This window comes from Mastomys coucha, unplaced genomic scaffold (genome assembly GCF_008632895.1).
Source record: "Mastomys coucha isolate ucsf_1 unplaced genomic scaffold, UCSF_Mcou_1 pScaffold21, whole genome shotgun sequence".
NCBI classification, from domain to species: domain Eukaryota; kingdom Metazoa; phylum Chordata; class Mammalia; order Rodentia; family Muridae; genus Mastomys; species Mastomys coucha.
The window spans coordinates 2824398-2850065 of NW_022196904.1; the positions used below are offsets into that span (position 1 = coordinate 2824398).

The 25668-nt window shown below is 43.4% G+C and overlaps 1 protein-coding gene across 5 annotated transcripts in view; it reads left to right on the plus strand.

The window, feature by feature from the left end:
* Nlrp4 (NLR family pyrin domain containing 4) overlaps positions 1-24544 on the plus strand; it is a 38160-nt gene extending 13616 nt beyond the window's left edge. For 2 of the 5 annotated variants that reach the window (XM_031385246.1, XM_031385247.1), the window contains exons 4-11: positions 3848-5420; positions 11170-11328; positions 11722-11886; positions 14718-14885; positions 17388-17558; positions 18009-18179; positions 19950-20120; positions 23920-24544. In XM_031385246.1, coding sequence (XP_031241106.1) covers positions 3848-5420; positions 11170-11328; positions 11722-11886; positions 14718-14885; positions 17388-17558; positions 18009-18179; positions 19950-20120; positions 23920-24013 — 2672 coding nt within the window. In that variant the 3' untranslated portion in view covers positions 24014-24544. Of the gene's footprint in view, positions 1-3498; positions 3518-3847; positions 5421-11169; positions 11329-11721; positions 11891-14717; positions 14886-17387; positions 17559-18008; positions 18180-19947; positions 20121-23919 lie in introns of those variants that run through there. The other 3 variants (XM_031385248.1, XR_004122879.1, XM_031385249.1) reach the window with 3 other exon arrangements.
* Positions 24545-25668: the final 1124 nt, after the last annotated feature.

A 25668-nucleotide genomic window follows, 5' to 3' on the forward strand; every position in this document is an offset into this window, starting at 1 on the left:
ATCTTTTAAAAAGCAGAGGGCATTTGAAGAAGACACCAATGTCACCCTGTACTGCTCCCCCACTCACCTTCCCACATACATATCACATATGTATTTGAAACAGCTATGTCATACAGTGTGAAACAAGATTTCTCAGTCTTTGTCGTGACTGCGGTTGTTTTGATTTTAACAAGCAAAAACTTATATCAAAAATCCCTGTTTCATGAACACTGAGATCTTAAGAGTCACACACATCATTATCCTGGTATAAGATACTATGGACGCTTTAAGGTTCCATTCATTTCTTTGTCCTTGAGGTTCCAGGATAAGCCTGGGTGTAGGTTTTTCCTAAGCCCAGCCTTCTTGGGATTCACTAGTTATCTTAGATCTGCAGCTATATAATATTGTTCACTCTTCAGTCTATACTTGTTTAAAGATTGTCTCTGTGCTGTTCTTTATATCCCACCTTCTTCTGGAATTCTAGTTGCACATATTTAAATCTTTAATTCATGATCAAAATACGTAAGAACAGTTAGAAACTATATTGTGTATATGGGAGAGTGGCTGCATATATGTATGTGCGCCATGTATGGACAGTGCCCTTGAAAGCTAGAGAGGGACATCAGATCTTCTGGTAGTGGACCTACAGAGTGTGGATGCTGTCATGTGGATGCTTGGAATTGGACCCAGGTCCTCTGGGTGCTTTTAACTACTTAACCACTTAGCTCTCTTGAATGCCATGTACGTACAATGACTTGTATATATCTCTTTTTCTTTTCACAAAGTCTGTGCTTTAGTCTGGCTTTTGTTTCTAACCGTCCTTAGGCCCTTCATTCCCTGACCAGCTATTTCTTTATTTTATTATTTTATTTTATTTTTACTTACTCACTTCATATCCCTCTCACTGCCCCCTCCCAATTACCCCCTCCCACAGTCCTTCCCCTCCCCTCTTTTTCTTTTCTCTTCTTTTCTTCTCCTCACCCTGGCACTTCAAGTCTCTGCAAGGCTAGGCATTTCCTCTCCCACTGAGACCAACGAGGCAACCCAGCTAGAAGAACATATCCCATGAACAGGCAACAGTTTTTGGGATAGCCCCTGCTCCAGTTGTTCAGGACCCACATGAAGACCAAGCTGCACATCTGTTACATATGTGCAGGGAAGCAAGCCTATGTCAGTCGTGTGTATGTTCTTTGGTCATTGGTTCAGACTCTGAGATCCCCAAGGGCCCAGGTTAGTTGACTCTTAGTCTTCCTGTGGAGTTGCTATCCCTTTCGGACCCACAATCCTTCCTCCTATTCTTCTATAAGAGTCTCCAAGTTCCATTCACTGTTTGGCTGTGGATGTCTGTATCTGTCTGAGTCAGCTTCTGGGTGGAGCCTCTCAGAGGACATCTTCTGTCTGCAAACATAACAGAGTATTACTAATAGTGTTAGGGATTGGTGCTTCCCCATGGGATGGGTCTCAAGTTTGTCCAGTTATTCGTTGGCCATTCCCTCAGTCTCTGCTCCCTCCCCCATGCCTGCATTACCTGTTGCATTAGATTGGGTTTTACTGCTGAGATCAGAAACCATGACTAAGACAACTCTTATAAGAACAACATTTAATTGGGGCTGGCTTACAAGTTCAGAGGTTCAGTCCATTATCATCAAGGCAGGAGTATGGCTGTGACCAGGCAGGCAGACGTGGGACTGGAGGAGCAGAGAGTTCCACCTCTTATTCCGAAGGCATCCAGGAGAAGACTCACTTCCAGGCAGCTAGGACAGTATTAATGCCCATACCCACAGTGACACATCTACTCCAACAAAGCTACACTTCCTAATTGTGTCACTCCATGGGCCAAGCATATACAAACCATCACACCTGTAGTCAGGATACATTTTGGGTTAAAAGTTTTGTGGGTGGGTTGATGTCTCTATTGCTCCCCTGAGGTTCCTATGTGGATATAGGAGGTGGCCTATATCCAGTTTCCATATCCCCAGTGTAGTAAAGTCACAGCTCAGATCACACCATTGATTCTTGGGCACTTCCCTTGTCCCGGGCCATGTCTTGTCCTGGAGATGCCCTCCACCTCCTCACCCCCATCAGTTGCAGATTTCCATTCGTTTCATGGCCATCTGGCCATCTCTCTCCTGTCCTTCCCCACACCTGGTCCTGAATCCCCCATTTCCTTCCCCGTCTCCCTTCCCCCCAGTTCTCTCCCTCTACCTGCCTCTCATGACTATTTTATTTTCCCTTCTAAGTGAAATTCAAGCTTCCTTGCTTAGGCCTTCCTTCTTGTTTAGCTTCTTTGGCTCTGTGGAGTATAACATGGAACCTATATTTTATGGCTGATGCCCACTTTTAAGTGAGTACATACCATAATGCCCTTTGGGAACTGGATTCTCTCACTTAGCATGATATTCTCAAGATCCATCCATTTGCCTGAATTCATGATGTCTTGGTTTTTAGTAGCTGAATAGTATTCCATTGTGTAGACACACTGCATTTTCTTTGTCCATTCTTCAGTTGCAGAACAACTAGGTTGTTTCCAGTTTCTGGCTATTACGAATTCTCTTCCTGTTGCAGAGTTAGGGGTCAGCCCATTCCCAGACAAGAACCCAAGAAGGCACTGCACTTAGACATGCTTGAGTCTGAAGTAGAGAAAAGGGACACCCCACTTCAAGTGCCAGCTTCTGAAACAGCACGTGACAGTTTAACAGTATAGCATGCCTGACACACAGAAAAATGCAACTGTGTTCCAGGGCCAGTGGAAATCTCATATTAACTAGCATTGTTCTGGGCCCACGGCTTACAAACTTCTAAAAACATACATCATAAGGGGGCTGAATAAATGACTCAGTGACTAGGAGCATATCCCACTCTTGCAGAGGACCTGAGTGTCCATCCGGGGTAGTGCAAGGCTGTAGGGAATCACAGAGATACCACTTCAGGAGGTGGGAAAGCCAGAGCTAGTTTGGGGGTCCCCAGGCCTGCAACAAGCCCATGGGGTTCTCATACTCATGGACATCCAGGCACCACTGAGAGTCTTGAAGAGCAGAGAATGGAGTCAGGCCAGCATCTAGCCTGGGCAGGGACATAATGGGGAGCTCAGGCTTATCCCAGCGGAGTGATTGTCCTTAGCTTGGCAAAGGCAGGCTTGGTGGCAGTTGTGGCTGGGAGCACAGAGAGGCCTTCTAAGGGAGAATTAAGTTGTGGCTCTGAAGTCAAATGCTTTCTTCATGGCTTCCCACGCAGATCTTGATGAAAGAGACAGTTCATGGATGGTTCAGTCAGTTTATTGGTTGTTCATGGTAGAAAATGGGTGCATAATGTACCATACCCACTTCTCAGGGTAGACCTGAGATTAAATACCTTTTGCAGGGAGGAATGTCTGGGAAGGGAAGTTTATTGGCTAAGCCCTCTGGGCTTCTAGGTACCTCATTACCATGGAGAACTGTTTTGGGCCTATGTGACCATATAACATTCTTTTATGCAAGGAGTGTGGTAGGTGTTCCAAGTCAGGAGTCTGCCAGGGGGTGGGGAGTCATCTGAGCCTCAGGTGTGTGCCCACTGAGTCTCTGGGTCTCCACCTGCTCAGCCTTGCCAAACTTCCTGGCATGGTGTTACTGTCTAGCACCTGAGTTCAATCCCCAGCACCTTAGGGGGGGGGGCTGTTCATGGACTGCTGTAAATCCAGATCAGGAAGGAGGGAGTAGATTTAACACTTCTGACCTCCACAGGAATCCACTAACACACATAATTAAGACTAAATACTTTTTAAGAATACATTCTGAGAATTAAAATATCTAGGTCATACTCTATGTGGGTGAATGTTTAACTTAACTTTGATATGTTGTGGATTTTTTTCCCCTTGTGTTCACTGACTCAGGACACTCAAAGTTATATCAAGCTCATCTGAAGAAGAAGCTGACCCATGATTATGCCAGAAAGTTTAACGTCAAAGATCAAGATTTCTTTAAGCAGAAATTTACCCAGGATGACTGTGACCGTTTTGAGAACTTTCTTATATCAAAGGCAACTGGAAAGAAGCCACACATGGTGTTCCTGCAGGGAGTAGCAGGAATTGGCAAGTCACTGATGTTGACAAAGTTAATGCTTGCCTGGTCAGAAGGCATGGTGTTTCAGAACAAATTCTCCTACATCTTCTACTTCTGCTGTCAAGATGTGAAGAAGTTGAAGAAAGCAAGCTTGGCAGAATTGATCTCCAAAGAGTGGCCCGACACCTCAGCTCCCATAGAGGAGATCCTATCCCAACCGGAGAAACTCTTATTTATCATCGACAGCTTGGAAGCGATGGAATGCAATATGTCCGAACAGGAGTCGGAGCTGTGTGATAACTGCATGGAGAAGCAGCCAGTGAATATACTGATGAGCAGTTTGCTCAGGAGGAAGATGCTTCCGGAATCCTCGTTCCTCATCTCTGCTACCCCGGAGACGTTTGAGAAAATGGAGGACAGGATTGAGTGCACAAATGTGAAAATAATAACAGGCTTCAGTGAGAGCAATATTAAGATATATTTCCGCAGCTTGTTCCAAGATAGGAACAGAACCCAGGAAGCCTTCAGTTTGGTGAGAGAAAATGAGCAGCTGTTCACTGTATGTCAAGTCCCTGTGCTCTGCTGGATGGTGGCTACTTGTCTAAAAGAAGAGATAGAGAAGGGAAGACACCCAGTCTCCATCTGCCGACGTACCACCTCCCTGTATACCACTCACATCTTCAATTTGTTCATTTCCCAACGTGCCCAATATCCCAGTAAGAAAAGCCAAGACCAGCTGCAGAGCTTGTGCTCTCTGGCTGCCGAGGGCATGTGGACTGACACATTTGTGTTTAGTGAGGAGGCTCTCAGGAGAAATGGGATCATGGACTCTGATATCCCCACACTGCTGGATATAAGGATCCTTGAAAAGAGCAAGGAATGTGAAAACTCTTACATTTTCCTCCACCCATCTATCCAGGAGGTCTGTGCGGCCATCTTTTATCTGCTAAAGAGCCACATGGACCACCCTAGCCCAGATGTTGAAAGTATAGAGACACTCATGTTTACATTTCTAAAGAAAGTCAAAGTACAGTGGACTTTTTTGGGCTGTTTCATCTTTGGCCTTTTACATAAATCAGAACAAAAAAAGCTAGAGGCATTTTTTGGCTACCAGCTGTCCCAGGAAATAAAGCATCAGTTGTGTCACTGCCTGGAAACCATAAGTGGCAATGGAATGCTTCAAGAACAGATAGATGGCATGAAGTTGTTTTACTGTCTGTTTGAGATGGATGATGAAACCTTCTTAGTACACGCAGTGAACTGTATGGAACAGATTAACTTTGTTGCTAAGGATTATTCTGATGTTATTGTTGCTGCCCACTGCTTAAAACACTGTTCTACACTGAAAAAACTATCCTTTTCAACCCAAAATGTCCTGAGTGAAGAACAAGAGCATGGCTATACGTGAGTCCATTCACTATCTTTCCTTTCCGTCCCCTTTTCAGAATCTGTCCCTATGTATTGGTCACTTATATAGACAGATTCAAAACTCACCCATACTAATTAATAGCGAGTGGTGGGCCTACAAACCACATACACACAAGCAACAAAAACAAACTCAACAGGTAACGATAAAAAACATTGTCACGGGCTGGTGAGATGGCTCAGTGGGGAAGAGCACCAACTGCTCTTTGGAAGGTCATGAGTTCAAATCCCAGCAACCACATGGTAGCTCACAAGCACCCGTAATGAGATCTGATGCCCTCTTCTGGTGCATCTGAAGACAGCTACAGTGTACCTACATATAATAAATAAATAAATCTTTAAAAAAAAAAAAAAAAAAAAAAAACATTGTCACCTTGAGAGTTGAGAGTGCACCACAAAGACAGGAGAGGGAAAGTGATGTTATTCCATTTCAATTAAACATTTTTTAAAAAACAAATTTAAAAACAAAATAGAGCTTTTAAGGGGGAAAAACAGCAAATTCACCTTTTTGGTCAACAGCATCCATTTATTTTAAGATTGATTTTTATTTTATGCGTATGTGGCTGTGTGTTAGTATGCACATGTGTAGAGATGGCCTCAGTGGTGTCTGAGCCCCTGGAGCTATAGCTAACTGCTGGATGTGGGTTCTGGGATCCAAATTCTTATTCTCTGAAGAAACGTGAACACGCTTAACACTGAGCTGTCTCCAGTCCAACAGGCTCCATTTTGAGCCCTGGATTGACTCTTTGAAAGATATACTATTTGATCTTATTAATAGTTACGTTTTTGTAATTGTTTTGAGACAGGATCTCACTCTGTAGCTATGGCAAGCCTGGAACTCTGATATCCATCTGCCTGTCTCCAGAGTACTGGAGTTAAAGGCATGTGCCTCCATGCCTGAGTATGTTTCTTAATTTTTATTTGTGCATATATATGGAGCAGCAGTATCGCATCAGTTCATACGTACAGGGGCCCAGGAAGAAGTAGTTCAGTTCGCAGAGTATTGCCTGCTATACTTGCACAATCCTGGATTTGCTCCCCAGCATCATATAAAACTGAGTGTGGTGGTGCATGCCTGTAATCCAAGTTCTCAGATAGTGGAGCCAGACCGGAAACTCAGGGTCATCATTGCTTTTGGATAGCAAGTGCAGGGCAGGCCTACGATACATAACACAGTGTTCGTGAGGAATACAAAGTATTAATTAAACTGAGTCAAGTATGGGGGGGTCTCATGCTTGTTACCTCAGCACTCAGGGAACTGAGGTAAGAAGTTCTCTGAGCATTGAAAACTAGTCTGGGCTACGTACAAAGTGGTTCCAGGTGAGTCTGGTCTAAAGAGTGAGATTCTGTTTCCAAAAACAAAACCCACAAGCAAACAGACAACCAAAATACATGTGTATAATTTATGATCTCTTGACACATTTTTTCCATCTTGAGAATAGAATCCATGTCATCATATACACTAGGCTAGCACTTTACCAGGAATTGCAGCCCCATTTCATTTCTTGAGATGTGGTTTAGCCTTCCATTCATTCTGTAATCAAAGGTGGCCTGGAACTTCTGATCTTTCTACAGCAGTAGAATTAGTTAAGTTGACTGTTTAGGAGCCCTGAAGTTTATCCTTGAGACTTTTCTTTTCTTAGTTATAGTGGCCTTGTTAACAAAGCAGCAGTGACACTAACCCACCATACTGTGAGAAGGGATGGGCTGGTCTATGTCCTGTGTGTGTTTTCTGCCCTTCTGAGATATGCGCATCCCACTCAGACTCTCTCAGCCACCTAGCTGCAAACCACCTTGTAAACATTAAGTGTTGTGGGGAATATGGGACGGCTCAGTTGCTGCACAGTAAGAGAACTTCAGTTTTATTCCCTGGATCCACATTTTTTTTAAAGGCTGTGCCTAGCAGCATGTACCTACAACCCCAGCACTAACGAGACAGAGGCATGGCTTCCATATGCAAGCATATACATGCACACACATGTGCATGTATGTGTATTCACAAACATATACACACAAAAACATGTACTAAATTGACTCATCTCATACTCAGAGACATGTAAGGTGAGCTGCCAGGATGGCTCAGCAGATAAACGGTGCCTGCCCTCTGATGACCTACGCTCAATTCCTTAGACCACAAAATAGGAAAACTGATTTCTGCAGGTTGTCCTTTGATCTGCACACACATGGTATGGCACATACACACAGTAAGAAATGTTACAAGGCAGATTTGATTATCCTGTTAGACATGAGGGAAGTAGGCAGAGAAGTCACATATATTGTCCAAGATACATACTGAGTAAATAGTGACATCTGAAGCTTAAGCCGAGAGATCCTTGCTCTAGGTTTTGACTCAGGGACTCTGAAACCCTGCCTCATTTTTCATTCTAAAACTACCAAGGTTAACTATAAGGCAGAATTCCTCAAGTTCAACCCTGCCAAGCTCTCTGCGTTTGTTGCCTGTACCCTGGACAGCTCTCTGCCCAACCCCACCTGCTCTTGGGACTAGCTGGCACAGAGTTACTGATACAGACTCTGGGAGCAGGTGAGAAGCGCTGCAGCAAGCTCCTTTAATACCCTCCACCTGTGCCTCCATTGGTCCCAAGAAAGTGTCTGTTCTAAACAGCAGTTCCTGATTGGCTGGCATTGTCTGCAGCAGCAATCCTTGCTCTTTCAGGCAGTCCTCAGGTCTTCCTGCAGGAGATGCTTTTGCAGCCACACAGCCCCCAGCGTTTACATAGAGGTGGCCCTGCCATTCCTGCTACATATCCACCCTTTTATTTTTAGATTTTGACAGCCTAGTGGAAGCCGGAGTACCACTGCCTCAACATTGTTGACCCCACCTCAGAGGATTCCCAGTATACTGGACTGTGCCTGTCTTAGGTTATCCAGGATCTTACCCTGGATAGACCAGCCTACATTAAGGCCATATTCCCTACAACACTTAATATAGACTTAATGTAGTTGACCAGTCAAAGGACAACTTGCAGAAATCAGTTTTCCTACTTTGTGGTCTAAGGAATTGAGCGTAGGTCATCAGAGGGCAGGAACTGTTTATCTGCTGAGCCATTGACTATCAGCCCTCAAAGAGATATCACTCCAGAGGTACATCACACAATGGGGAGGTGAGGAACAGCCTACATGGTGGTCTCATAGATCTCTGCCATCCATGCTTTGATCACTTCCTTAGAGGGGCCACAATCAGGAGTTTTGAGAGCCATCAGTACCTTGAGGGTCACCTTATTTACAGAGCACTGCCTGGAGATATGCTGTGTGAGACACTTAAACAAAATAATTATTAGTATGACAATTCTTCCCATCATAGTGTAAGTGGCTATCTACGAGGTATCCAACAGCCTCTTAATGTTGTCCCATTAAAGAGTGGCCACCCTTTAGGAGAGTAGGGGGGCATAAATCAAGATAATTATAGGGGCCACACAAATTCCAATTGTTCATCGTGGAATCAAATCAGAATCTGATGGGATCCCTGTTAACATAGAGAGTAATATTGGAAGCATCATGTGAGATAAACCTCCACAAGCCAAGTGTGAGGTTAGATGACAATATCGGGCAGTCCCCAGTGACTTTTACACCTAGTTCAGGCTGGCAGTGCTCCCAAGGTACAGGAAGTCCCATGAAAGCGGGCCTTTGAGGGACCCTTGGACATCGAGGCAGGGCTGGACATGGTATGCTTGGGGGATCCTTTGGGGATTTGTAATCAGTAAGGGGAATGTGAAGTTCCATGCCTAACATGGTGCCATAGGTTAGATTACCATGAAAGTCCCCTGTGGTCATATTGTATAGTCGGATACAAGGTCTGACAGAGAAGACATTGGTGGTAAAACAGAGAATTTCCTCCATGGGCCACGTGTCTTCTAATCATTAGGGGGTAGTGACTAAGTCCATGAAGGGCAAACCCAGACTCACATTAGAAGAGAAAAGAACAGGATAGGCTGGGGAGTTAATTGTCACAGGCAAAAAATGGGAGACAAGGGCACCAAAACCCAGAGCTTGTCGGCCCTCCCAGGCTGACAGAAACTAATAAACACAGTATATACATCACATCTCCATATCCTGGTCTTCTTCTGGCTCCTTCATTACCTCCTGGTCCATAGCTAGGTAAACATCTCTCGAGGGTACTCATATTGGCTCAGTTCTGTCCTGGGGGAAAACACAAGCATAACCTCTCCCCCTTGTCAGAAGCAGAGCAGTGGTTGCCATTGAGAGGTTATTGGGTCCCTTCATCTCACCAATGGGAGGGGCGTGTCCCTTGGCAAAAATGCCCAATATTTGTAAGCAGGGCTCAGCCCTTTCTCATCAAAGAAGAGAAAGTTCACATGGAACAGGTCTTCCACCAAGGCTAGGTATGGGTCTCTTTTGGATTCTGGGAAGGTGACATGAGCAAGTGTTCCCTTCAAGAAGGGAGTTGCTCTATGATTGCTTGGCCTTGAGGATTATAGGGGATCCCAAAGGAGTGACTGATCCTCCATGAGGATAAGGTGCTGAACTGCTAAGATGAGTAAGCAGGTCCACTGTTAGTCTTGAGTGCCCAAGGTGCTCCCATTACAAACATTGCTGATTTCATGGCCTTAATAACATGAGAGGCCTTTTCACCTACCATGGATGGACACACTGTATATGAAGGTGGAGCAAGTATCCACCACAACATGTACATACCTAAGATTACCAAAGCCTGGGCAATGAGTGACATTCGTTTGCCTGATTGCATTGGGGAGTAGACCTCTAGGGTTAACTCCTGATCTTCCAAGGGGACCCAGTGATGCAAGAGGCATGCAAGTTGCATGGGACTTTGCAAGATGTTTACATTGTGACATAGGCAATTTGAGCAAGAGCTTATGTAAATTCTGAGAAGAAAGGTGAAATTGCTGGTGTAACATTCAGGCTTGTTCTAGCAATTCCATGTCTCCAGGTATAATCAGGGCATCAGTTCTCTCATTTCCTTCTGCTAGTATGCCAGGCAATTTAGAATGTGATCTTATGTGTGAGATGAACCAGGGATGTGTCTATTCTTGAGAGCCTTCTGGATAAATTGCATGCAGACATGTATAGGGTTGTGTTGGTCCACTCTATGTCACGACTGTGTTTGTGTGCAGTCTCCTTCTCTCTCTATCATTCCTTAAAGTTAGATGCATTATCTTACCCACTGTGGGAGTGGAAGCATAGGTGAAAGCCCCAGACAAGCCTGGTCCCCAATGTGCAGGATTCTCAGAATCCTCTGGCCTTTTCCCAATAGACATTAACTACATCTCTACCCTCAAGCTATAACACCAGAATCCCACAGACCTTGCCACATGTCTGGCTAAGAACTGCAAACATGAAATGACCTTACCTGGCTACCCTTAATCTGTTCGGGGGGAGTCAGTTTGCCACATTTATGTGCTGTGAATGGTTTGGCTTAACTTTTTGTAAATGAGTAGAACCAAAAGTGCCGGCAGGTTTTATCATTTGTTTATTTTTATTCTATATGTACAGATGTTTTGCCTACATGTGTGCATGCATAACGTGTGCATACAACACTCATGGTGGCCAGAAGAGTGTCAGATAATGCTGGCATTGGAGTTAGGATGGTTGTGAGCCACCATGTTGGTGTTAGATACTGAATTCTGGTCTTCTGTGAGAACAAGAAATGCTCTTAACCACTGAGCAATCTCCCTAGTGCCTTGAATTAACTTTCTAACAGTGGAATGTATTTCTTTGTCCTCTGTTACAGGCAAAAGCTACTCATCTGTTGGCATCATATGTGCTCTGTGCTCATAAGCAGTAAGGACATCCATGTACTCCAAGTGAAAGACACTAATCTCAATGAAACAGCCTTTTTGGTCTTGTATAATCACCTGAAGTACCCCAGCTGCACCCTTAGAGCACTCGTGTAAGTTAGAGGTCAACTTTGATGTAGTCATATCATGGAAGTAACAGACTTGCCTTCCCACCATCTCTCAGATAACTGCATAAATGACGGCTTATACAGTCCAAAGTAGAATCTCACTGGCTTGGTACCTTGCTAACGTGTGCGGCTGACCATTCTTCATCGAGGGCTGCCCCATGAATTGTACAGTGATGAAAGTGTATGCAGGGCTTCCTAATGTGACGGCCAACCTTGCCTCCAAACTTTTCTTAGAATTCCACATGAAAGAGAAAAATCACCTAGTGAGCTGTGTCACTGGGTTATAAAATTAGAGTTATGTTGTCCGTATGGGGTATAGCATCTTGCCAAAGATGAGAGCTTAGTGGAAACTGATGGATACCTCTCTTTGTTCTACAGGGTAAATAATGTGACCTTCCTGTGTGATAACCACCTGTTCTTTGAGTTGATTCAGAATCAGCGTTTGCAGCACTTGAACCTCAACCTCACATTCCTGTCCCACAGTGACGTGAAACTATTGTGTGATGTCTTGAACCAGGCAGAGTGCAACATAGAAAAGCTGATGTAAGTCTGTGTGTTCTCCTAGCTCACTGACTCCCCTTAAAAGAGGCATCTTAGTTTTGATCCACTTGCTGTGACAGAATGTCCTGAGCTAAGCAATGACAGAGAGAAAAAAAATGGTTACCGGATTCAGAATTTCAGCTTATAGGTGTTGTTGTGGGAAGCCAGGGTAGCAAAAATCTGGAAACATAGTCACATCTCATGCACAATCAAGAGTGTATTAATGCACACATGCTAGTGATCAAGTAACTTCCTCCACTCCTATACAGGTCAGGATCCTGCTTCCTAAGGAATGGTGCCTCCCACAGTGGACAAGTCTTACCACCTCATTTAACTTCATCAAGAAATCACCCATAAACATGGCCACAGGTGTTCCCCATCTAGAGAACCCCTCCTTGGGACTCCCTTTTTAGTTGATTTTAGATTGTGTCACAATGACATTAAAGCCATCACAGGACTACAGTTTTAACTTGTGCACTTGTGTCCTATTTTTATGTCGTTCATGTGTAGACTTCCTCACTTTAAGAACTGATCACTGCTGGTCAGTGAGATGGGTCAGTGGATTAAGGCACTTGTTACCAAACCTACAACTTGAGTTCAATCCCAGGACCCTCATGGAGAAAGGTTCTCTTTTGTTCGACATTCTCCTCATGCTCCTTTTGCATGCTGTAGCATGTGTGCTCAGGCATACACACACGTGCAATTAAATAAATGAATGTAATTTGTAATAATTTAAAACACTGGGTTGTTATGAGCTATTGTTGCTCTTCCAGAGGACCAGAGTTCAATCCTTGGCACTCATGTAGTGCTTCGCTACCATCTGTAACTATAATTCCACAGGATCTTATGCCTTCTGACATCTGCAGGCACCTGGTACATGGACACATGCAGGCAAAACATTCATATATTTAATTTAAAAATTAGTAAGTCTAATTTTTTAAGAATTAAGCTGATTATGGAATGTGAAAGTTAATTTCTCCATGGGTATATCCACTTCGGAAACCATTGCTTCTGTTCAGATTTCACAGCTTCTGACGCATTCTAGAACTCAGAACTCTTACTGCTAAGCATATGCGCTATCTATAGTTACATGACTCTGTTTGCCTTCTAAACAGGTGTTCATGGCAGGTGTCCATACCTGAAAAGTTGAAATTCTGACTGACAGTAAGCTAGGTGAAAATCCCATAGCTATTGATCATATCTAGATGGACCTCAGAGGTTATGGGTGGCATGAATTTGATTCAAAAGTATGTCATTTATAAACATATATATGTGAACTTCACAATACAAGTTCAAAGATGGATAGGACTTAGAGGCAAAAATCATGGTTCCTGGTTTGTGGCTAGTGACAGAAAATGAAGGTGGGGATGAATATGGAGGACTACAGTTCTTTTATTTTTTTTAAATTTATTTGTTTTATTTACATGAATATACTATAGCTGTCTTTAGACACACCAGAAGAGGGCATCGGATCCCATTACAGATGGTAGTGAGCCACCATGTGGTTGCTGGGAATTGAACTCAGGACCTCTGGAAGAGCAGTCAGTGCTCTTAACTACTGAGCCATCTCCAGCCCTACAGTTCTTGATATGTGCACTTTTATCCTATTTTTCTGTCATGGATACTGGTATTTTGTATTGATCTATGATAGCCAAGCTTTGGGTTTTGAATGATTGAGTTATATAGCAAGAAAAACTAAAAAAGATTAAGTAGCAAGTAGCAGAAAGAAGAAAGAAGCCACAGATAGCTAGCAGATTACTATCAGATCTGACACATCATCAGAGGAAACCCAATGAGAGAGAAAACTAAGCACAACATCATATAGGAGACTGCAGAATCCAGCCAAAGCTGACTGCGGACATCTCACTGAAGCGGTCAGAGGGAGATCTTCATCTCCTGCTCTGGGGGAGAAGCAGGGTGTCTGTTTTGTGCCACCAAGTAAAAGAACAAATTACAGCAGATAGATAATGTCTGCAAATAACATGAGCAAGACAGGTGCTTCGGCTCATCCAGCAGAAATGACTGCGGAGGCCTTGACACAGCTCTGCTGGAGTTCTCCATTGAGAGTTCCAGGCAGAGTAGAGCATTCTCTCCACCTGTGAGTTCCTTTGTTCTTTTTCCCTCATACTAGCAGCTGTAGGGCATTGTAGGGATAAATAATAGACACTATAGTTGGCACTGGCTTGTCTTCTAGCCATTCTCAGAAACACAGCGCTTTTACTCTTGGGCTGTGTGACTGCTCTCCCCTCTCCCTATTGCAGACCCACAGGAGCCAGCCCTTCTCTGGATACGGAGTCTTAAGACATTTGTAATAAACATGCTGGAGTCTGGGACAGGAAAGCCCTTCTTACTCTCAGAGTTCATTTCAGCAAGCTTACAGCACATCACAGTTTCCCAGTACAGCATACATTATGTCTGGTAACTCAAGGGCATCACACACACCACCGCTGCTGCCGCCACCGCCACTGTCACCACCAAATGAAAAAATAAATGTAATCTTTAAAATCTGGGCTTAAAAGATGGCTCAGAGGTTTAAGAGCACTTGTGGCTCATGCAGAGGACCCAGGTTTAAGTCCTGTCCCAGAACTTAAACTGAATGGCTTATGACCACCTGTAACTCTAGTTCTAGAAGATATGACACTCCTGGCCTCTATAGGCACCAGGTACACATGTGATGTACATATATACATGTAGGGAAACACTCATACTCATTAAAAATAGATTTTTTAAAATAAAGAACAATGTCAAGTTCTGAGAAGTCCCAAACCTTCACAGGGATAGCAAGGGAAAATGTCAAGAAAACATAACAGTATGTCATTATCTTTTTCCTGCAGGATAGCAGCCTGTAACCTTTCCCCTGATGACTGCAAGGTCTTTGCCTCTGTCCTGATCAGCAACAAGATGTTGAAGCATCTTAATTTGTCATCTAACAACTTGGACAAAGGGATGCCCTCATTGTGCAAGTCTTTGTGCCACCCACACTGTGTTCTGAAGCACTTAGTGTAAGTGGCCTTGGGAGGTGGGGTGCACTGTAGAGACTGTAGAGATAGTTTGAACATGCACTCTGTTTACTAAAATCTGCCAGTTGTGTAGCTGGGGAAATGGCTCAGTGGGTAGGAGTACTATCTATGCTGATATCAGCAGTAAATGATGTCTGTAATCCCAGAGCTGAGGAATGAAGATGGTGGGTCCTAGAGCTCAGGGATCAGCCATATTGGTGAATCCCAGGCTCAGAACAAGGCAGAGAGCGACTGAGGAAAACACCAGCCTCAGCCTCAGCCTCAGCCTCAGCCTGTACACACAGGAGCACACATGCAAAATGCACACTGTTAGATTTTCAAGGCAACATAGAGAGATAGGAGGTAGAAAAAAGGCTAGAGCCAAATCTCAGCAGACTGGACTATTTATCCTAAAACAGCAAAGGACAGAATGTTTCCTGTGGGAAAGGGGTGCCTATGTGGAGGAAAACTGGTTGTGTCTCTTGATCAGGGTGATGCCAGGGTATTGTTCGCATCCATAATGGGCTAGGACAGTTACCCAGTCTCATTCCTTGGCCTTGGAATGCAGCTAAAGGGTGCTTGGGCAGTTCTGCATTCTTTCTTTCCTTGAGTTGTCACAGTTCCTTTGTTGACTTGCTGACTGAAGGAAGGCCATCTATAGGACTCCTGTCCCCAGACACCACACAGACAAATTAATTAGTTATAATGTCTTCCCATTGATTCAGTCCCATAGCAGAAGTTTCAAAGCGTAAACCTAAGAAACATAAGCAAGCACAGTGGGCTGGAGAGATGGCTCGGTGGTTAGGAACACACACATTGCTCTTCCAGAGGACCCATTTGTTTCCTAGCACCTGTGTTAGGCAACTTAACATCCACTTGTAGCTCTAGGTCTGAGATATCAAGCATCCTCTTCTGGCTTTCACAGTCACCCTCTCTCACATGGACAGACCACAGATAGCACAACACAGATACGCCTAATTAAAAATAAAATCTTTAAAACATGTACTCGGGCACATCTGAATTCTAATCCTGCAGAAGGCTAAGACAGGAGGATCTCAAGGTCAAGGTCAAACTTCAAAACAGCCCATGTAAAGGTGGAAGGAGAGCACCAACTCCACAAAGCTATTCTCTGACCTTCACGTGCATACTGTGGTATGTTCCTGTGAACATCATATATGCATATTCACAATAGTAATCATTTAAATTTTTCAATTGGTTCTGAACTTAACATTTGTAGATTATTTTATGTTGTTATTTCCCCAGTCAACGATTAGTTGGTGTTTAAATTGTATTGTATATTATAAGAAGACTGGAGGAGATTAAAACTAGTATATGGGAGAGTGATGACAGGTTGGACACATGCTGAGCCACTGTACACACAGCTCTTGAGTACCTGCAGAGTTTTACATCCACAGTGACCCTGACCCCACATCCACACTCACCCCTGCTACCCATAGATATCAAGGGATTCATGTACTAAATTTCAAAATCTGTTTGACTAGATTAAAGTACCTGTAACAGACACATAGACTTGTGTCAATAACTTGGTTTTGGCATGCAGAATGGGACAGTCACAGAGTAAATGACCACAAAGCCCTTGACTTCATCTCATACTGAATGGGCCTCTTGTAATTGTGGATGAAATAAATGAGTAGTCTAACTAGGAAGAAAACTAAGGACTTTAGAACTCAGGAGAGAGGTTTGGTGTTTTGGATAGGGCCAATGATGGTGATTTTTCAAGTCATGTATTTCTATATGTTTCATATTATGATGGATAGTGTTAGCTGTTACCCTGGCACAATGACACTCACCTGAGAAGTGAGTATCAATGAAGGAGTGTCTAGGTGGGCTCTTGAGCATGTCTGTAAGGGATTGTCTCGATGATGCTAATTAGTCTGTGAAGACCCAGCCCACCGTGGGCAGCAGCATTACCCTGGGTTTGGGTCCTGGATTATTGAAAAATGGAAAATATAGCCAAGCATGTATGAACTCTCTGTGCCTTTGACTCTAGATATGATGTGGCCAGCTGTTTGAAGTTTCTGCCCCTTGACTTCACACAATGAAAGAGCACAGTCTGCCACAGTGAGCTAAATTAGAGCCTCTCTCCCTAAAATTGATTTTATAAGGATATTTTTATCACAACAGAAATGAAACTAAACCACATAGGCATTCTTTTTAAAATACATTTTCATACTGTTTCTTGTACAAGACAACATTGATAAGGTTGCCTATATCACAGTAACCATGTAACTATAAGAAATACCAAAGAGACATTGCTAATATAAAGGATTCAGGTTAGATTCAGGTCAGGTCTTCAAAACATTAGCATTGTCAATGAATTTACTCAGTTTCAGTGCTAGATCTGATGTGACAGCAGATGAGGGGAAATATGCTCTGCTAAGCCAGAAGTTCCTCATCTTGCTTGACTATTTTGTCACTGTTACTTATAAAGTTGTAGAAATGTTACATCCCCCCCCCTTACATGCCTTTCTTTTCCTGTGACAGGTTAGCCAACTGTTCCCTCAGTGAGCAATGCTGGGACCTCCTTTCAGAAGTTCTTAGGCGGAACAAAACCTTGAACCACCTAGACATCAGCTCCAATGACCTGAAGGATGAAGGGCTGAAGGTTCTCTGTGGGGCTCTCAGTCTCCCAGACAGTGTCCTGATATCACTAAGGTAGGTTTCTTTGAGCTTGGCCTTGGGGGCCCTTTTTAAGGAATCTTTAATGTATATATATGCCTGAGAATATGCAGGGTAGAGTCACTCACTTCAGGCTCCTGGAGACCCTTTCCTTAGGACAGATAGATCTGTACCTTGGCCTGTGTCATGGTTTTGGTGTGAGGTGGGAAGCCGCTCAGAATATGGACACAAGGAACTGAGAGAAAGAGAGGAATTATGACTACAGCCGAAGGGTTGTGAGCCACCATGTGGTTGCTAGAAATTGAACTCAGGACCACAGGAAGAGCAGTCAGTGCTCTTAAGCTATGAGTGGTCTCTCCAGCCCAAGAACATGATGTTATCTGAATTGCTGAGTGCTGTCTGCAGTTCCAGACATCATTGGTCCTTGTGAAATGTTTCCTCTTCAGACCAGGGAATAACCACTGTATTGTGATTTTTCTCTTACAGTATGAGATATTGTCTCATCACGGCTACTGGTTGCCAGGACCTGGCTGAAGTCTTGAGGAACAACCAAAACCTGAGGAGCCTACAGGTTTCAAACAATAAGATAGAAGACGCTGGTGTGAAACTCCTGTGTGATGCTATAAAACATCCCAACTGCCACTTACAGAATATTGGGTGGGTGTCACCATGTCATAGCTGTGTCTTTGAGAGTGGTAAAAAGTGGGCAATTAATGTGCAGAAAAGTAAAGTAAAACTCCATGGCGGGGTGGGGGAGGGAGGGCTGGAGAGATGGCTCAGAGGTTAAGAGCACTGTCTCCTCTTCCAGAGGATCTGAGTTCAATTCCCAGCGACCACATGGTGGCTCACAACCATCTATAATGAAATATAGTGCACTCTTCTGGCCTGCAGGCACACATGCAGACAGAATGCTGTGTACATAATAAATAAATCTTTAAAAAAAAAAAAAACTCCATGGGGGGGCTGGAGTGATGGCTCAACAGTTAAAAGCACTGGCTGCTCTTCCAGAGGACTCAAGTTCAATTTCCAGCACCTACATGGCACCTCATAACTGTCTGTGACTCCAGTTTCAGGGGACCTGACACCCTCATATAGACATTCATACAGGCTGAATACCAGTGCACATAAAATAAATATAAATAAAAATTTAAAAACTCCATAGGCAACCTAGGTAACCTAGCAGTTAGCAGGAGTTATATTAGTAAGCCACTCCCAAACCTCAAGCCTGAAAGCAGGGCCTTTACTGCTGGCTGATTGCTAGTCTAGCCAGGTATGATTTATCTCGACTGGGCATACTTAGAGAATTGGTCATCTAGGGGACTGTAATATGGGGCAACCTAACTGTGGGGAATGGAGGCAGAAAAAGGAGATGCTGTGTGGATAGATGTGTAGGTGGATGGATGGGGCGATGCATGGATATATGGGTAGATGCCAAGTTGATGAATGCATGGGTGGGAGGATGATTGATGGTTGCATGCAATGAATAGATGTTTATTAAGTGGATGGATGCATATTTGGTTGGGTGAGTCCATAGATGTTTAGATGGATAGATGCATTGGTGGATGACTGATGATTGCAAGTGTAGATGTATGCTTGTCTTCATTGATGAAAGCCTGCATAGATAGATAGCTCTTACTTGGATAGGAACATATATGGATACTAGATGCATGCATAGATGGTTGGATAGATGCAGGAATGGATGTCCACTGGAGATGACAGGAGTGACTAGACCACATCTCTTTGGCTGCCATGACAAAAATAGATTGACTGGCTCATACAGTAGGAATTTATTGATAAACACGGTTGCAAAGGCTAGAAGTGAGATTATGTATCAGCATGGATGGATCCTTTCAAGCACCAAACAAGGACTATGTTCCAGGAATTTTTCATTGACTTGAAAATGGTTGTCTTCTCCCTGAGTCTTCACAGTTATACAAGATTAGATCCTACCCTATTTTACTTTAGTTCCCTTTGTAAAGACTGTCTGAAAATCCATACTCATGGGATACCGGACATTAGGACTTCAACATAAGAACTTTGACAGCATGTAGTTTAGCCCATAGCAGAATGAATCTCAAGGGTTCAAATCAAAAAGTATCAAGGTGCTTGAAGTGTAGGCTCAGAGCTCAGCAACCCTTGTCCCCTGATTCACTGTAGTGTACACAGCGTGAGGTCCAATTTCATCCCAGCTTCAAGGGCTGGGACAGCAGGCCAGTAGTGGAACTATTAGTTCACCACAGACATGGATAGTGAGCACGAGCAATTGTGGTCACATCTGCCAATAAAGGGAAACTTTGGTATTATGAACACAGGGCTTTTAAGAGCCTGTCCTCAGAGGCTATGGAGTGAGCATAGTCTAAATGACTAAGTCACCACCCACCCACATGCCTTCTCACCCTGACACAGAACTGTTTTCTCTTGTTGCAGATTGGAAGCCTGCGCACTGACTGGTGCCTGTTGTGAGGACCTTGCTTCTACTTTTACCCACTGTAACACCCTGTGGGGGATCAACCTGCTGGAGAACGCCTTGGACCACAGTGGGTTGGTTGTACTGTTCAAGGCTCTGAAACAGCAACAGTGCACCCTGCATGTACTTGGGTGAGCTGGCCTCTGTTCTGTTTGGGGGGAAAAGGCCTTGGGGATAAGAAGGGATAAACTGAGATCTGAAATGCGCTGCTAATCATATGATAATTTAAGGTAGAAGTAAGAGCTGGGGACATGGCTCAGGCCATAGAGTCCTTGCTGCACAAGTATAAGGGACCAGAGTTTGATTACCAGAAACTACATGGAAAAAGTCAGGCATAGGGTTTGTATTTATAATTTCAGTAATGGAGAGATTAAAAACAAGGAGAATCCTTAATACTCACTGGCCAGCCAGTCTAACCAAACTGGTAAATTCCGGGCCAAATGAGAGGACCCCCATCTCAAAAATCAAGGATGATACCTGAGGTTGGCCTCTGGCCTCTGCCTTCTTATACACGCACTCCCAAAATGCAAGTAACTCAATAATAAGATGGTCACACCAGTAATAATCCTGCCAGTGCTATACCAGTAAGCATATCCTGTCATGAAACCCCAGCTCTCACTGAGGGACTATGGGCAGGTAATTGGTATTTGGGGAAGGGACATCATAAAATATTTTTAAAATTCAAATTAAAAATGAATTCAAGTAATGTTCTCTCTCTTGGGGATGCTGTTACAGGAGTATTAAATTAAGTATAAAGTCCTTCTTTGCCCTCAGACTGGCCAGTGCCCTTGTACTGGTGATACTTGGTACTATTGTAAGGATAAGGCATAAATATGCTTGTAAATATAACTTTATTTATGCAGACAGTCCTGACTTAAGATTGTCTGGATCTACACTATGAAGGCATACTCAGTCATTCACTTTTTTCTCCAACACAGTAGTCATTAATTATATGAGATAACATTTTTAACATTTCAACATTTTAATATAATGTTGTCTTTATGTTAGGGGATTTGATTTTTGCCCACCTGGAGCCAAACATGGGTGCTCTGAGAACATTTAAGATAGACTAAGTGAGCTAGGGTGGTCTGCTTGTAGATAAAGGTTTATACTGTGCATTTGTCATATAAATATGTGATACAGAGTACTTTATATAAGCATATTTTATAAGTATGAGATACCTGTATAATATTATTTTTATAATCTTTAGCGTTTATCTCTGTTGTTTGCTTTTCCCCCTATGGTCTTCAAACCCATATGAGATCAAGGTGATTTTTATGAAAGTATATGAGCTCAGGTGCACATGTGTGTATGGATTGTGTACACAAGTGTGGAGGCCAGAAGACAACCTCTAATGACCATCCATCATCAGATGCCATCCACCTCAGTTATTTTTGAGATGGGACCTCTCACTGGAACCTGAGAGTAACAAATTCTGTAAGGCTGGTTAGCCATCAAGTGCTAGGAACCTGTCAGTCTCTGCCTTATTGGTTCTTGGACCACAGTCATATGCCACTCTTTCCAGCTTGTTAGGAAGGTGTTGGGAAGTAGCCTCAGGTCCTCATGGAGCAAACACTTCACTGGGAGAGCCATCTCTCCTGGCCCTCAAGATCAGAGTCATTTTAGGTAGTTATTTAAGCTATTCATTTCTAGGAAACTGAAACCTTATAGAGGTGTCCAACCTTTTGACATTGCAACATGGCACATACAGAGTTCACACTGAAAAACTGTTCAGTTTGTTTACCAAAAAAAAAAAATATTTTGAGTAAACTTATACTTTTGTGCTAGGCCTTTTCATAGCTACCCTCCCTCATCTGTGTATGGCTCATGGGTGACGGGTTGAATATGCCTATGAGATGTTGGGTTAAAATGTCTATAATTCTAACTGTCTCTCCTGGAAGGAAGACGCAGGCTCACTTCCTTAAGATTTACCCTTGCAAATTGCTCTGCCCCTCAAAGTGTTGAGTGCCTGCAAGATTTCTTTCCTACTTGGTGTTGGCTGGAGGTTGAGAGGGGTCCCAAGTGGGACTGGATGCATAACAAAGCAGAAAGAGGTGAGTTATCTGTCATTTACTGAGCAACCCAGCTCTGCATCTGATTACAATTCAGCCATGTTTACCTGCACCCTGGAGCAAGGTAACCATTCCTCTGATTTGATCTGCAAAGTAAGAGTTGTTCTTTGACATGATAAATTCAATCTATATATATAGGTGTCAGATAATGTGATAGATATTATGAAACCAAGTAAGTTTCATAATGTCCTCTTACTCCACTATGGAAAGTCTCAGAAAGACATAACACTACAGTTAATATATGCCCTAGTACATGGTTCATTCCTATAGGACCAACCTACTTAAAACATAAAAATACACATAACATGATTGTTAGAATGAAGATGTCTCCTATTGGCTCAGATGTTTGAATATTTGGTCTGCAGTTGATATTGTTATTTTGGTAGGTTATGGAGGTGTGACCTTGCTTGAGAAAGTATGTCATTGGGATCGCCTCATACCAGACCCAGTGAGCTTTCTCTGCTTCATGCGTGTAGTTCAGTATGTAAGCGCTCAGCGTCCTGCTCCTGTAGCCACCCTTCCCTGCCACCATGGTGATAGGCTTTTATCTCGCTGGAACAGTAAGGGGTTTAGGCAAATAGACTTTTCCTTCTGTAAGTTGCCTTGGTCATGGTGTTTTATCACAATAATAGAAAAGCAATCAACATAGAATGAAAACAGACAGGGCTAGGATATGTGAGGGGGGGAGGGAGGGAGGGGGACTGCATGTACATGCATGAGAACAATTACTGGTTGGAGCTTGAAAAAAAAAATCTTCAAGTCTTTTCCAAGTCTTCTATGCAAAACACTAAAGCTTTGAAGGAGTTGGTACTTGTAGGAAGTACTGGAAGTACCACCATTCTAAATGTTGACACCAAACTGAAGTAAACCTCAGTTGGGGTGTACAGTTCATAGCATAGAGACAGTCAGAGCAGAAGCTGCGAAGAGGCTCAGTCAAGTAAAGTGCTCGCAGCAGAAGCATGGGGAACTGAGGTCAGATCTTCACCATCCACCTAATAAACTTGATGGTGGTCTCTCTCATATGTCTGTAACCTTAGGGCCAGGGAGAAAGGTGGAGATAGGAGGTTCCCTGAAGCTTATTGGCCAGCCAGTCCATGAATGGCAGGCAGATTCAGTGAAAGACCCTGTCTCACAAAGATAAGGTGAAAAACAATTGAAGACATCTGACATTGACCTCTGGCAGGCAGGCAGGCATGTACATATACACATGCATGCGTGGGTAGACCAACAAGTTAGTTAATTTATTTTATTTTATTTTTTAAAAATTTTATGTATGGGTATTTTACTTGCATGTATATTATGGCTTGGAAGCCAGAAGTTTGGTATCAGATCCCCTGGAACTGAAGTTACAGATGGTTGTGAGCTGCAGTGTGGGGAATTGAACCTCTGTGAGAGCAGCCACTGCTCTTAACCACTGAGCCATCTCTCCAATCCCCAGATCAGTTTTTATGGAAAAGTCTGAATGTTAAACATGTATGAGCACATCATATCATAGCATGGCTATCACCCCAGTTAGAGGCAACAGCAGGGTCACCTGCACTTGGCCTTGGAAAAGATTATGGAGAGAAACTGAGATGTTGGAGAGCAAAAAGGAAGGTCTAGAGAAATGGCTCCCCAGTTAAGAGCATTTGCTGCACTAGCAGAGGACTCAACTTCAGTTCCCAGCATCATCCAACATGGCAGATCACAACTGCTATAACCCTACTTCCTGCAGGCTCAGGGACTTCTGACTCCCACAGGCACCTGCACACATGTGGTGCCCAGAGATTCACACAGGCACATACACATACATAAATAACTTTTAACAATTAAATCTTAAAAGAAGAGTGAGTTAATTAAAGCTTTTTTATCTTTCTAGACTTCGAATTACTGACTTTGATAAGGAAACCCAGGAGTTCCTGATTGCTGAGGAAGAGAAAATTCCATACTTGCGCATCCTAAGCAGCGTGTAAGAAGCAGAGAACAAGGGTGGACATGCTGGTGCAAGAAACATGGCTGTATTCTGACCTCAGACTACCTCGAACTACCTCCAAAAGAAAGAGAGCAAGAATCCTCAATTTGACCCGTTGTATGCAAAAATTACAGGTCACTAACATTGCAGTGAGACATAGTTTCTTTACCCCCACCCCATTCAGATGTGTTTCTCAAGATACATGTGGCTTTCTGTTTGTGCTACAGATTCAACCATGCCATTCAAAGACAGTTATGGTAAAATGACTGCCCTATAATGACGGTTTTTCCCACACTGGTATCTTAAGCATTCAATAAGGTCTTTAGATGTATCTTTACTTTTAAAGATAAAAGTATCTTTAAGTGCTTTGGAAATCTCTTAAAATGAGATTTGCCTGTTGGTGGATTACTGGACCTATAGTGTCGGTCCAGGCAATAATGGTGCTCTAGAGAGTTGTTGGGGAAATGATAATGGAAACTGTTGCTGTTTTGTGTTTTGTATTAAATAATAAATTAGGCATGTTCTAAATCTACTGACTTCTAATTTCAAATGTTAATGCATACATAGTCATACATGCATGTGTGTGTGTGTGTGTGTGTGTGTGTATGTGTGTGTGTGTGCGCGCGCGTGTGAGAGAGATGGGGGAGAGAGACAGAGAGAGAGACAGAGAGAGAGAGACAGAGAGAGAGAGGCAGAAACAGAGAGAGAGAGAGGCAGAGAGAGAGAGAGATCAGATCCCTTGGAGCTGGAATTACAGGCAGTTATGAGCTGTCTGTCACAGGTATTGCAAACTGAACTTACGTCCTGCAAGAGCAGTATGTGAGCTTAACTGCTGGGCCATCTCTAACCTCTCATCTATTTTGAATTAGAAAGATAATGGCCATACCGAGGTCCTGAGAAAGGCTGATCTGACTGGATTCTTACTCCTATTAGCAATCTAATTAGGAATTTTTCTCTTCTCTTTCTGGATGAAGGAGTTTTAAAAGCCCATTTTTATAATTTTATTAGATCTCTGAGAATTTCATACAATATGTTTTGATCGTATTCTCCCACTCTCCCTCTTAACTCTTCCCAGATCCATCCTCCTCCTCTTTCCACCCAACTTTGTGTCATCCCTCGCTCTCCCATCAATGCCAATATGTGTTATCCAAGCATTCTTGGATATGTGGTCTTTTACTAGAGTGTGGCCAGGGACTGCACTTAAAGAAAAGCAACCCTTTCTTCCAGCAGCTAACAGTCAAAGCTCTTCAGCCAGGGCTGGAGCTTCATGCCTGACTCCACTCTCCATGCTGGAGTTTCATGCCTGACTCCACTCTCCATGCTGGAGTTTCATGCCTGACTCCACTCTCCATGCTGGAGCTTCGTACCTGACTCCACTCTCCATGCTGGAGCTTCATGCCTGACTCCACTCTCCATGCTGGGAATTGGTCTTTACTCAGGCATCCCTAGACCTTGTGCCTGTGAAAGGCACATGCTTATAGGAATCATTCATTCCTTCTATCTATACTTAACCCTGCAACTAGGGGCAAATACCCTTTTTAATCACACTCTGTCTTATTCCCCTCTTCCTAAATTCTTGTTTGGCTAGAACCCTTGCTCACCCCTGTACAAGCTGGGAAACTCCATCTTCTCCTCCTTCCCCAAACCCTCATGCTC